At 42.7% G+C, this 13,819-nt stretch overlaps 1 protein-coding gene across 1 annotated transcript; it reads right to left on the reverse strand.

Annotated features, from left to right (window-relative positions):
- Positions 1-3,863: 3,863 nt before the first annotated feature.
- On the reverse strand, positions 3,864-12,513 carry LMOD2 (leiomodin 2). The gene is made up of 3 exons (XM_056847199.1): positions 12,132-12,513; positions 5,876-7,234; positions 3,864-3,929 (listed from the first exon to the last, which is right to left on the reverse strand). Exons 1-3 carry the CDS (start codon positions 12,402-12,404, stop codon positions 3,903-3,905), a joined length of 1,659 nt encoding a protein of 552 aa, XP_056703177.1. The 5' UTR covers positions 12,405-12,513; the 3' UTR covers positions 3,864-3,902.
- Between the last annotated feature and the right edge of the window lie 1,306 nt (positions 12,514-13,819).

Raw genomic sequence — 13,819 nt, forward strand, 5'->3', positions numbered from 1 at the left:
TATCTTAGTGTTTGGATTTAAAGATTAATACTTGTTATTCTGGGCAAATACAGCAAATTAATGGCTATTCATTCTTGCTATTAATTCTCATTTGTAAAAGCTTAATCCAAATTCACTGACCAGTTGCTTGTACTGGATTGTACTATCAGTTCCTGGACTGGCCTGACTTAAGGGCTCCATCTTTGAACAAAGAACACTTGGCTCCTGTATATAGTCCAAAAGCAGGCACCTTAGATGTTCATACCTCACTTTTCTCCTCAATGATGACCCAAAGTAGTTTACATTGTTTGAACCCTTCCCCAATTTATCCTCACAACAGCAATCCTGTGAGGTAGGTTAGTCTGAGAGAGAGAGTGACAGCCCCGAGGTCATCCAGTAACCTTCTATGGCCAAGAGAGGATTTGAATCTGGGTTTTCCAGATCCTTGCTGTGGCAGTTGTGAATTAACTTAGCAATTGCCCCACACCTCCCATTCCAGAAAGATACAACATTCATCTAGTCTGAGGCACACAGAAAAGCAACCATTCACAAACCTGTAAGTTTGTTACATACCAGGATCAACACAATAATTATAAAGCAGACCAAAGACAGAGTTGGGTTATCTGCAGAAAGTCATATGATTCGTCAGAAATATCTGATAAAGCACTCTTGCAGGGAGATATACATTCTAATACAATTGCGATTTGAAGGAAAAGAATGGGCGAAACCCTAAAAATATGAAGATGTAAAAAAAAAAAACTCATGAAAAGGTGTTCACAAATAGAAGTGATTTTAATGTTCCAAAGCCTGTAGTCTTAGAGTTGTCACTGTTTATTTTGGAAAAGATTGTTGTACACTAAACAGATGTATGACATGCAAAAACTGTGCTGACATGCAGAAATATTCATGTGGGGCATGCGTGGCATGCAGGGATAAAACATGGAGTGCTGCCAGGGGAAAGTATGGCAATCCTATTTTAGAAACAAAAGAAGGTGTACCATCTTCCTTAACAGGTTCTGTTGACAATACATTCCTTGAGTCAGGGATCTGTCATCTTGTATTCTGTAAAGCACTGTGGCACTACATAAAATAATAATGGGGGGATGGAGAAGTCTGGAAATATGTCCTCCATTTATTCATGGTACGTTTTGTTTGCTTTAAACAGAGTAGGGTTGCCCGCTCCTGGTTGGGAAATACCTGGAGATTTTGGGGGTGGAGCCTAAGGAGAAAAAATAAAATCCCCACAAAAACTGAACACAGTAAGGGGGGGGCTCTGGATATCAGGGCACAGGAATGTCTTAGAAGAGATATATCACTATTGGGGAGTGTTTTTTTTTTTTTTAAACAACAACTAAGACTTGTTTATGCATGGGGCAGAAATCCTTCTTTCCATGGGGCCCGGGGAATATTTTGATAAGGTAGTGGGTGCCATAACAAAATGGCTGCCATGGGGTACAGTGTTGGGAAGCTCCAAGACAAGAAGCCTATGGTTATTCACAGCAGCCTTCTGGGTTCTTCCTGCACTGAGTGGGTGAGGAAAGCTGGTAACTGGGATTAGCTCTTTGCTTGGTGGAAGAGATGTTGTTTGGGGTCAATTTCCACAGAAAGGGGAGGGTTACTTCCTTGCATGTCCACAGGAAGAGGTGGCCCAGCCAGATACATCAGATATGGCCAAGGTGAGGGAGCATGGCTGTGACCTACCGCCTGGGATGAGCTCCCATCTTTGTTAGTCAGGGAGCTTTATCATTCCCTGCCTGCTGTTTTTGTTTTGTTTTTCTATTCAAGAATGTCAGAGACTCAAGAAGCATGCAGACGCCAGAGAACACATTGGCAGGCATCATTGTGCTCCTGGGCATCATGTTATCACCTGCACTAACTATATCATCAACAGCTTCCAAGAAATAAAGAAACTCTTCCAAGCATTTCTTTTCATAGATAGAAAAATAGTTCCTTCTTTCCTTGAATTTTGTTCACCAGTAACAACTTTAAAATTTCCCTTGGGTGGAATATAATCGGCTAGGCTAGGCTTTGATAAGTATGAAGAATGAATATTTTGGTAGTGAAGAGTACAGCGGTGCTTAGATTACCTTGAAGGAGCAGGAGACTCTTTTCTTTATCCTTTGGAATCCCCATCATTCTCCAGAGTGGCCCTGGTCACCATCATGGTACCCACCAATGTGTTTCCTGGTGCCCACTGCCCACTTCTTCCCCAAAACCTCTCCCCCCCAAAAGCAAACAGCCAGTCCTGGCTTCTCTTTACCTCACTGGAGCAAGAGGTGCATCAGAAGAGCCCCGGATTCATCACCTTTGAGTCTTCAGAAAGTGTCCTGGTGGAAACAGCTGCATCCATCAAAGGAGGAAGCTTGGCTTGGGATTTTCCAATAATCTGTAATTGCCCCTCAGAGAAGACATTTTGTGACTGGTCTTCTCTCCCGTGGAAGGGCTGACCACTATCCTTTCTCAAGATGCTGGAAGTGCCTAGAGGCTCGACAAGGTTGAGATAGAGCCCCTGGAGTTCCACATTAAGAAGAGGGTGCTCAGCATATTGTTGGCAGCATGGTCCTACCTGGTACATTTTCACATTCTCATTGTGGCAGTTAAAATAACAGACATTGAGTAGTATCAGATCACCTTAAGGAATACAACTTGCCCTCATTGTTCTATAAAATCCAGTGGGCTGCCATTGGTGTGGCACAGGCTACAAGCGACAATATTCTGTGAATTCTGTGAAGTAATACTTCAGTTTGCTCCCAATATGTGGCAAATAAATGAACATGTAAGATTATAGCCTTAAGTGATGTGTTTTTGATGTGGAGGAATTAGAACTTCACGGTACGCATAAGTCTTTATTATGAAGAATGACCTTGCAGGTAAGTGGCACTTCACGCATAACAGGGGCATGGGGCAGGGCTCAATGGTAGAACATTGGCTTAGCATTCAGAAGTTCCCAGATCAGTCCCTGACATCTCCAGTTAAACAGTTCAGGTAGTAGGAGATATGAAAGACCTTGACCTAAGACCCTGGAGAGATGCTGCCAATCAGAGTAGACAAAACAGACCTTGGTAGACCAGTAGTCTGACTCAGTATAAGGCAAATTCACATGTTTACATGTGACAGCCACAGGGAAGCATCTCCAATAGCTTTCACAGCTGCTACAAAGCTGTAATATGTGAGAGTCACTCATCATATTAATCACCCTGATGAAATGGAATGCTTCTTTGCGAGTACCTCGCAGTTGAAACAATAGCCTGCACAGGCATGGTATGAGTAAACACATTAAGGAGAACGGTAGCCTAGAAATGATTGAAGTAATTTTTTAACAAAAGAAACAAGGACCATCCGTGTGACTAGCAGCCACCAACGACATCTACCACCATATATTTTTCTTTCATGGGCATCTTGCAAGATGAATCCCCTAAAAATCCCAGGAACATGAAGAATCTTCCCATATCATCAATGTCACTCCCTTAAACCCTTGTCTTTTTAAAAACAAAAAAATATTTTGTAAAGGTTACAGGTATGAAATGCAGGACAAAGATTGTTTTGTCACTGAAACTCAAACCATCTTTATTGCATATTCATGAAGCGGACAAAACCACAGCTCACTGAACAACTGCTTCTCCGTATAAAGAACATGGTCTGTGAAGTGCTATATGAGATCAACAAGAATATTTAAAGAAACCATTTTTCCCTTAGAAATCTTGTTAAATAAAAAAAGTTAGTCTCCATATTTACAAATTAATATGCTGATGCATCCTTAAAGGGTCACTTAACATTTAGCAGGTCTCTCTTCATCTATTTCAAGCCTAAGTGTACACTTCTGAAGCCATTTACGTTAGTCTATTGACCACCGAAGATCAATTCAGTACCTTTTTTCTAATCACAGCACTGTCCTTCTTATTCTCCTTTGTCTCTTCATGTTTTTATCGTAGAGCTTCTGGGATTTCCACCTGAAAAAGCAAAATTGTTCTTCTATGAAATCAGGGCTATTTAGAAGGGGGGGGGGAAATCAGATCATATAATTATGAAACTTGTATGGTTAACATATTGAATAATCATGTGTTTGCAAAGCTGAATGTATTTATTTATTTTGTTCAATTTATACCCTGCCCTTTCCCAGCTCAGGCTGTGGCCAGGGCTAATCCAAGCACCGGCTAATCAAGCTATAGTTTAGGGCAGGGCTCCCCAACCTTTTGGAGCCTGCGGGAACCTTTGGAATTCTGATACAGTGTGGTGGGCACAGCGACAAAATGGCCACCGAAGTAGGCTGAGCCAGTCGTAAAATGGCTGCTGCAGTTTACCTTCAGTCACACAGTGAAGATCCTTGTGCTGTGGTGGCAGGTGCTGCCCAAACAATGTTTTAAAAATTCTGCACAGTCATTGCATAGCCTTGCTGGGCAAAAGCCCCACCTTGCCCTGCTTACCTTCTAAAAATACTTGGCGGGCACCAGGAAAGGTTTGGTGGCTGCTATGATGCCCATGGGCACTACATTGGGAATCTCTGGTTTAGGGGCTTAGATTAAATGGGGCCTCTAAATGTAAATGACAGGAGCCTTGTGGTGCAGAGTGCTGAGCTGCAGTAGTGCAGTCAAAGCTCTGCTCACCACCTGAATTCGATCCTGACAGAAGTCAGTTTCAGATAGCTGGCTCAAAGTTGAGTCAGCCTTCCATCCTTCCGAAGTTGGTAAAATGAGTACCCAGCTTGCTGGGGGTAAAGTGTAGATCACTGGGGAAGGTAATGGCAAACCACCCCATAAACAGTCTGTCTAGTAAACATTGTGATGTGACGTCACCCTATTGGACAGTAATTACCTGGGGCTTGCACAGGGAACTACTTTCTTTTTTTTTTACCCTAAATGCAAACTACTACTAAACTTTACTAAGTTACCATTGGGGGCGGTAGTGCTACAGAGCATCTTAAACTTGACATAGTTTAGGATCTTAATTGACCATGCCTCTGAGCACTTTTCCTTGCCCATATAAACATAAAAGGAAAGCTATTTTATCTGTCTCCCAGTTTTCCTATCAAGTTTTAAGACTTTGCGAAATATATATATTTGCACTCTCTTATACTTCTAAGAAAAACATGAGACTACAAGAATTTCATATAAATATTGTATTTCTTTTACATGTGTATTCTGAAACATCGAATTGCTACCAATCTTTTGAGGGGTTCCTGGAAGTATCTTCATTTTTTTAAGTCTATCGGTTGATATCCTACTACTACCCGAGTGCTTGCACTGCATTGCATTTTTATCCTCTTCTCAAAGGAGCTCAAGCTGGCACAGATGGTTGTCCTCTCCTTCCATTTTACCCTCACAACAGCCTTTTCTTATAGGCTGGACTGGAAGAGAGTGACTGGCCCAAGGTTACCTAGTGAGTGGCTTCGATCAGAAGAACCCAGTTCCCCTGCATTAGAACCCAGTTCCCCTGCTCCCAGTCCTGGTCCAGTGTTCTAACCACTACACTGGCTATCTCATCAATGCTTGTGAAGCATCTACAAAGAGAGGACGGCCAACTTTATAACCCACCCTTTCTCTTTTTCTTCAGTTAATTATGGTGTTTTGAATTCAGTCATCAGAGATCTCTAATGCTATCTCAACACCAACAACTATAATCTCACACATTTTATAATTAAAGAAAAATGTAATCAGAAATGCCAATTTTAGAGTTGAGTATGGTAATGTGTATGAGTTCTAAATATTTCAACTTGCATTATTTTAACATGGTCACCCTGCATATCTAAAAATTTAAACTTTGTTATTATAATTCCAAAGGTGTAGCCATGTTAGACCGTTGTAACAAATCCAATAAGAGTACAAGACTCCTGTTTATTCATTATCATGTCTCTGAGACACAATGAGCCTGTAAACCTAAAACAGCCTAAGAAACTTACCCTCTTTAGCTGTTTCATGCTACTTCCTCTGATTGCATCCATGAGGTCACCATGGAGAGATCTCTGTGGGGTAGGAGGTCGAGTAGAAGGGCGTGAACCTTCTTCTGATTTCTTATCTGGGATTGATTTTAAGGAATCTTTGATTTCTTTCAAGATCTCGTTCTCATATTTTTTGCTTTTCTTGCCTTTTTTCTTTTTCTGTTTATTTTGTACAACTTTTTGGGCATTCTCCTGCTGTTTGATAACTTCCGCGATATTCCTGGTTGGTGCCTTTTTCTCAGTGACAATTTGAGGAGGGGGTGAAGGAGGGGGTGGAGGGGGTGGGGATGGAGGGGGTTGGGGTTGTATTTTAACAGATGGAACCTTTTTAGGAAGCTTTGGAGAGGACCATGGTGAACTCCGAGGAGATGAATAAGGTGAAGAACCAGGAGTTCCTTTTTGCAAAGCTTTGGTCTTTGGGTTGATTGCTCCATCACAAATGGACTCTTGCTGTCTCTGTTCCTGCATCCGTTTCTGCCTTTGTTTATCCATGTTTCTCGTCAGGATGCTTGTCATACTCATTCTTGGTCCAGCAAGCTCAAAGTGATAGCCTAACTTCACCAGTGTAGTATTGTCCTTCATAAGTTTAGCAATGTCCATTTCTACTTGACTGCCCATGATATGTCTTTGGTTGTGGAACCGTAATTCTGTCAAAATCTTATTATACTGTAAAGCCCTCATGATAGCTAGTATACCTTTGCCTGTAATAAAATTGGAATCTAGATTCAGACTTGATATATGTTGATTCACTTTTAGCATTCCGGCAACAGCCATTGCAACATTGTCATCTGCATGAGTGTTGGACAGGCTGAAAGTTTTGACTACAGTGTTGTTCCTGAGGGCCTGAGCAAAGTGGGTCAACGTCTGGGTGGTAATGTTCTCAATATTGTTTAAGTTGACTTCTGTAGTGTCAGGGTCATTGTCCCTAACTTTCTCCAGAGCATCCTCAATCACCGTGGGATTTCCACAGGGGTGAATGGCACCTGTTCTGCAGCTCAAATCTTCTATGCCTTTTTCACTATGACCATTGGTAATAACTTCACTGTCTGCGTTGCTGTCACATTTTCGTTGTTTAATTTTTTCACAGCTCCTGCTGCTTTCACAATTTGTAGTCCTTTGACATACTTCAGCAATTTCTTTTTCTTCATCTGCACTACTTTCTTCTTCTTCTTCCTCTTCCTCTTCCTTCTCTTCCTCCTCTTCTGCCGTTTCTTCTTCATCTTCTTCAGTGTAAGCCTCCTCAGAAAATTCACTGTTACTTCCTGTAAAATCATCTTCATTGATTTCTTCTGATGTGTCATCATCTTCATCTTTAGACTCCTATATAGGAACGAAACATCAGTAATTATTTAAGGAATAACATAACCTACATTAAAAGTTCTTAAGCTTGGCTCTAATGAACCTCACTAAGGTTCCCTCCCCCCAGATTATTAGTTTATTAATTACTGTTGATCATTCATGTTGTGAAATCCAAACACATTTATTTTATAAATATCACATTTCCCCCCAAAGACTACAGTATACTGCATTGGAAAATCCAGTTCTTCTCGCAGCCAGCATTTGGAATGCTGGCATTTTATTGGACATTTATTTAAATAAAACACTTCTATCTTGCCTTTCCCAAGGCCCTGGCCTTTACGCCCACATGGACCCCTTTATGGGGTGTAAAAAGGTGGATGGGTACACAAAAACTTATGTGCTGTTCTTCTGTAGAAATATTTTATTTTATTTTTAGTCTCTTTTTTTCTCCAAAGTCTTCAGGCACATTATGCCTTCCTTTTATCCTCAGAACAACTCTCTGTTGGTAGATTAGGCTGAAAGATAAAGACTGGCGCCAAGATGGCCATCTGTCAGCAATACTGATTCTGTGAACTTAGGCAGATCATGAGAGGGAGGGCAGGAAGGTTGCATCAGTGTTTGGCTGTTATGTCACTTTCTTACATGCCCAGGGTAGTGTCGATTGCCACTTTGGGGTCAGGAAGCAATTTTACAGGGATCCTGGAGGGTTGTTGTTGTTGTTTTGCCACCTTCTGGGCATGGAGTAAAGGGTCACTGGGTGTGGGGGAGGGAGGCAGTTGTGAATTTCCTGCATTGTGTAGGGGGCTGGACTAGATGACCCTGGTAGTCCCTTCCATCTCTATGATTCTAAGATCACCCAATGAGTTTCATAGCTGAGTGGTGACTTGAAACCAGGGTTTCCTAGTCCACCTTTCAAAGAACTGCAACTCACATATGGCTGAGGATTTGCCAGAGAATACAAAGGGAGGATGGCTGTACTGAGCCCTAGGCTAAATCTGTTCCACTAACACCTTCCTTTGGCAAAAGGTGCCTTCCCTTGATGAAAAAGATTCTCTCTATAGCAGAAGAGTCTCTTGCATCAGGGAATGATATCTTGTGCTGCCATTAACAGAACAGCCTGCATGCTGATGGCAGAAAGGTATGTATGTAGAATATTCTGTATGCATCTGCCTTAATGTGAGTTGCTGAAAGGAGAAAGCACCTAAATTCTGGCAGTTATGCATCATTGCATGAAGACATGGGAAACATTTACGAATTGGTAGCTTTAACCACAAGTCTCCCTAGTCCATCATGAATCAACACAAAAAATATATGACAGAGGGAGGCCTGATGGGAGATGAGAAGTGTACGATGACCTCCCATTTCCCAAGATGTTCCATCTCACTGGCTGCACATACGTAAGCAAGGGTATCCATCCCTTCAGACTGAGTGGCTCATGCCCTAAATGTTTGCGACTAAAATTAAAATAATAAAGGTGCTTGAAACTAAGAAGTGTCAAGCAGCCTCAAGTTTTGACACAGCTGAAGGATAGACCTAACTGTGCTTTTGTTTTTAAATACATGGACACACGAAGCTGCCTTATACTGAGTCAGACCCTTGACCTATCGAGATCAGTATTGATAGACCTCTGGCTGGCAGCAGCTCTCCAGAGACCCAGGTAGAGGTATTTCATCTTGCCTACTGCCTCATTTTTTTTCCCACTGGAGACGCTGGTAGGGTTGCCAACTGCCAGATAGTAGCAGGAGATTTCCTGCTAATTCAACTGATCTCCAGCTGATAGAGATCAGATCACCTAGAGAAAAATGGCCGCTTTGGCAATTGAACTCTATGGCATTTAAGTCCCTCCCCTCCCCAAACCCCACCCTCTTCAGGCTCCGCCCCAAAAATCTCCCACCGGTTGCGAAGAGGGACCTGGCAACCCTAGACGCTGGGGATTGAACCTCAGGCCTTCCGTTCAGGCTCAGTCCCTCCCCAGGGATCTTTCCAGTTCCAGACACCAGTTGTTGCTCTGTGGATGCATGGCTATAAGGCACAGCTTTGCAGCCTTCTAGAATCATTATGGTTGTATTGTGTTAGAAAATTCTTGTTGTTGTTTTGCCCCTACCCCCATGGAGAGAGTGATGCATGACAAGCACTATATTAATACTTTGACGGATGGCATACCAACACCCTGGCTGGCTGCTGTGCTTGGATAAATACCTTCAGCTGAGTTCTGATAAGAGCCAACCCAGAAGTGAGATAATGTCCTGGTGCTGCTTTACACGGGTAGAGGACGTGGCTCTATCAGTGCTGTGGTGTATATATAGCCCTATAATCTGTAGCCTGTTAGGAATTCTGTATTCACTCTTCAGTGTTTTTGTGTGTGTGTGTGTTCAGTTTGCTCTGTGAAAACAAGTGATTATGTTACAAAAGAGGCAACGACACATATGAGATCATGACCCTATGAAGTTGTGGGACTCTTTCACGTGCTGTTTTTCATTTAGCCTAATCTTCCATTTGTGAATTGTTTTTTCCACTCAAATCCATTTCCCCCCTGACAATTCCCTGAGAACCAAAGTGATCTGGTAGACAGCATATGCACCCGGAAAACAGGCTTTTAAATCAAATTGAAGCAAATATATCAATGATCCTTCATTGTATAGGTTTAGGATGATTTGATTGCAGCAAATCTGGAGGTATTTTAAGATCTTCAGAAAATCATGTGCTGTTATTTTGTAAAGTGACTTTACAACAGGGCTGATTCAAAGTATTTTGTCGCCCAAAGCAAGGTGCACCCATTGCTTCCTGAGTAAGGTTGCCAGGTCCCTCTTCGCCACCAGCGGGAGGTTTTTGGGGCGGAGCCTGAGGAGGATGGGGTTTAGGGGGGAGAGGGACTTCAAAGCCATAGAGTCCAATTGCCACAGTGGCCATTTTCTCCAGGTGAACTGATCTTTATCAGCTGGAGATCAGCTGTAATAGCAGGCGATCTCCAGCTAGTATCTGGAGGTTGGCAAATTGGCAACCCTTTTCCTAGAACCAAGCCAGGCCTATGGATACTGCCAATGTGGGCTCAGGAAGTGATGCCAGTCCCCTTGTATGCCACTGATGGCTGGGCTTAGCCCTTCAGAGCATCAGTGGCCTCCTCACTGTGTTACCCTAGCCAGTTATTTGGGTGGGCCTGGCCCTGGTGACAAAAGTGAGAGAGAATCCATGCTCAGGCAAGACACTGATCATTATCTATAACTGTGTAAAACAGGAATGATCCCCACTCTCAAGTATCTACTACGAGTAATCTGCGGGACTACCTCTCTCAAGTATCTACTGTGAGCATCTGTGGGACTCCCTCTCCTGGTATGCCCCTCAGAGAGCTTTGCATTCAGCAAATACAAATCTCCTGGTGGTCCCCGGCCCAAATGTTTCTTTTCTTAAATGTAAGGAACAGAAGACTGAATTCCTTCCAATCTCTATGCATCATTATGAATTCTCCCATAAGAGAGGACAAACTGCGGTAAGGAAACATGTAACATATGGTCTAACACTGATTTATTTATGGATTTATCAGCACACTTTCAAGTCAAAACAATGGGCTCCATAAATGGCATATTTATTTTAAAATCATTTAAAATCATATGTTGAAAAGGTGCTTAAACTTTAAACCATGGTTAGAGTTTGGAAGCGTTACACTTGTCCCAAGCAGGAATGGGTTAAAAAATCAAGACAAATAGATTAATATTAATCTCCTTTGGCTGTCTGATGGCTGACAGGGAAAGAATAAATGACCTCTTGGCCATGCATAAGGGCTTCTGTGTATGCACCCACCAGGCCAGACGTTCCCCTGAATTTCATAAGCACCTTTTTGGGTGTGTGGCTGTTTCAGAAAGAGTCCCCAGAAATCTTGTATCCTGTTCAGGGGCTGCAATACAAATGAGTCCCTTTGAGGGTGCAGAAATGTGTTTGCACTTTCTATGGGCCCTGTCATGCCCAAGATAAGTACTTTATTGATTTCCGTGGCAGAGGTTTTTAGCATGTCTGCCTTAGTGAAATCAACACAATACAAATGTGTTTTGTAGAGAGCCTGTGTGTAGTGGTTAGAGTTTCAGACAAGGAGCTAGGAGACCCAGGTTTGAATCCCCCACTCTGCCATGGAACCTCACTGGGGACCTGGGGCCACTCAGACAAAGCTTCCTTACAGGGTTACCGTAATTTAGTGTGGATCCAATAGAGGTAAGGAGAACAGTATTCGAAGGCACATTGGGTGTCTGTTGGGGGGGGGGGTGGAAGCAGGGAATAAATAAAAGTTCTTAAACCTGGCTGAATCACATCCTAACAGAACTCCTCCCTGCCCCTGGTGTTCCATAGCAAACTTCTTTTGAAACTCTGATTTGAACAAGCAGTTTGTAATACAATTTCATTCAGGAAAACAATAATTTCCACAGAGAAAAGAGCTAGATGTGCTGTTCTCTAGATCTGTTGAAAGTGTGTTGTACAGAAAATGTTCTACGGAAGTCAGAGCTATAGGCTCAGCAAAACTGCATGGTAGTCCTTTTGGGACTCTGCCACCACTCCAGACCATAAATAAGGATCATGTTTTTAAACTGTTTTTTTTTTTTAAACTACTTTGTATGTAATACATTGGGAGAAAGTTTTTGGTGTAGTCCCTCTGCTATACGTGGTAAGTTTGTGCAAGCAGGATTTTTTAAAAATGTGAAACGCTCAGAAACGTAGTCCTAATATACAGTCTAGACGCACTCTGTCCTATGAATGTGAATATCAGCCCCATTAAAGAGGAGAGGATTTCACAGTAATTCCACGACATTCGCTCTGCAGCAAACATGCTACCCTTGATCAATTTGCTTTTTAGGGTGATAGAAAACATTCGGGCGGAAAGCGAATGGAAGGACGTCTTTCTGCAACCTAGTGAATACATTTGCTCTCCTACCTTTTCACATGCCCCCATCCTCTCTTTTTCTAGAAGTTTCCTGGTCTCCCTCTCCCAGTAGGCCATCAGGGCTTCCCGGCTGAAAGTTCCAGTTGGAGTTTTCTCTGTGAGGCTTTTTTGCCTCTGGCCCACTGGGAGGTTGCGGTCAGGCTCAATGTCCTCCAACTCCCTCTCCAGCTCCTTCAGCTCCTCATCAGTTAGAGAAGCAAGCAGTTCGTCTTCGTCTAGGTCTTCATATTTACTAAGCTCTCGCCTGTAGCCAAAGGTAGACATGGTCCCTTCTCTTGTCAGACCGAGATATAGTTGAAATGAAAAGGCAGCATTCACAAAAGCTGAACCGAGGAGTCTGTGTCTGGTTTGGTCAGCAACTGTTTCCCTGTGTCGCTGCGGCTCCCTTTAAAAAGTATTCCTAGGGGGTTGCGACAATGTACGGAAGGATGAAAGCATGCTCTGTTTTAAGCATCAGACGTCAGCAAGACAGTTGAACAGAAAGAATGTCCCAACACCAGTGTCTGTACGTCTCTTAAACACAAGGATTATTGACCTCCTGGCCATGACCGTATTTAGCGTAGCCCAACATGAGGAAAATGTATACTTCTCTATGCACTTAAAGGACAGGAAATCAAGCAAGTATGCTCCTCAAGATCTTGTCCTCACCAAGCAATAGAAAGCAATCAAAAAGCATTTCATTTTGTTAGGGTTTGTGTCATTCTGAAAGGGGAGGGGTAGAGGCTTTCCCAGCTGTTCAGAGAAATACCTCTCTATTTAATGGTTATTGAAAGGAGAATGGGAGGAGAGGGGCCGTCACTTCATCTTCTGGATTAAGCGTTGGTATGTTTAGGAATGTAACGTGAGGCTAGGATGATTGCCATGCCCCAAGATTGTGGAATAAACCTCTCAGGTGATGTCAACTGCATGTTAAATAATTGTACACATAAGCTAATTTCAGAACCCTGTCTTTAAAAGAAAACGTGAGCCCAGCCACAATAGTAACTTCCTAAATATTTTGAACCTTAACATCATTCTTTTGAACACAATGGGATTTGTCAAGATGCAGGTGTGACCTTAGGGTTGCCAACCTCCAGGTAGTAGCTGGAGATCTCTGCTATTACAACTGATCTCCAGCCGATACAGATCAGTTCACCTGGAGAAAATGGCCCCTTTGGCAATTGGGCTCTAAGGCATTGAAGTCCCTCCCCTCCCCAAACCCTGCCTTCCTCAGGCTCCACCCCCAAAACCTCCCTCCGGTAGCAAAGAGGGACCTGGCAGCCCTATGTGACATTGAAACCTGAGAAGCCACAACCAACAGCAACCGTTTACCAGGGCTGACAAAATGTCAAGTAATTGTTAAAATATGTATTTCTCACATTTCACTGTGGCTCAACATGGTTTTCAAAAACTGTACAAACCAGCAAAATAAAACGCCTACACGTTAAGTACCAAGGTATACACTTATTACATGGTTATGCTAGGTAGCGGTAATAAAAGATACTAAATGTTTCTCTCATTAGCCACAGTTTTTGATAATCCCCACACGTGCGCGCACACACACACATACACACACATTAGAGATGTGAAGGCCTGGTGGAAAATGGAATAATTCATGGGAAACAACTTTTTCTTGAAAGCTTTTAAATTTTTTCCCAATGGAAAATTGGAGGATTTTGTGGAACACTGAAAACAACGCC

The sequence above is a fragment of the Euleptes europaea genome, chromosome 3 (assembly GCF_029931775.1).
Source record: "Euleptes europaea isolate rEulEur1 chromosome 3, rEulEur1.hap1, whole genome shotgun sequence".
Classification (NCBI taxonomy): Eukaryota; Metazoa; Chordata; class Lepidosauria; order Squamata; family Sphaerodactylidae; genus Euleptes; species Euleptes europaea.

Excerpts from the sequence above, each read along its gene's own strand:
- LMOD2 (XM_056847199.1), bottom strand. The coding sequence starts at position 12,404 with ATGTCTACCTTTGGCTACAGGCGAGAGCTTAGTAAATATGAAGACCTA. Across the intron at positions 7,235-12,131 it reads GGATGGGGGCATGTGAAAAG|GAGTCTAAAGATGAAGATGA; the intron begins GTAGGAGAGCAA and ends GTTCCTATATAG. Across the intron at positions 3,930-5,875 it reads GCATGAAACAGCTAAAGAGG|GTGGAAATCCCAGAAGCTCT; the intron begins GTAAGTTTCTTA and ends TTGCTTTTTCAG.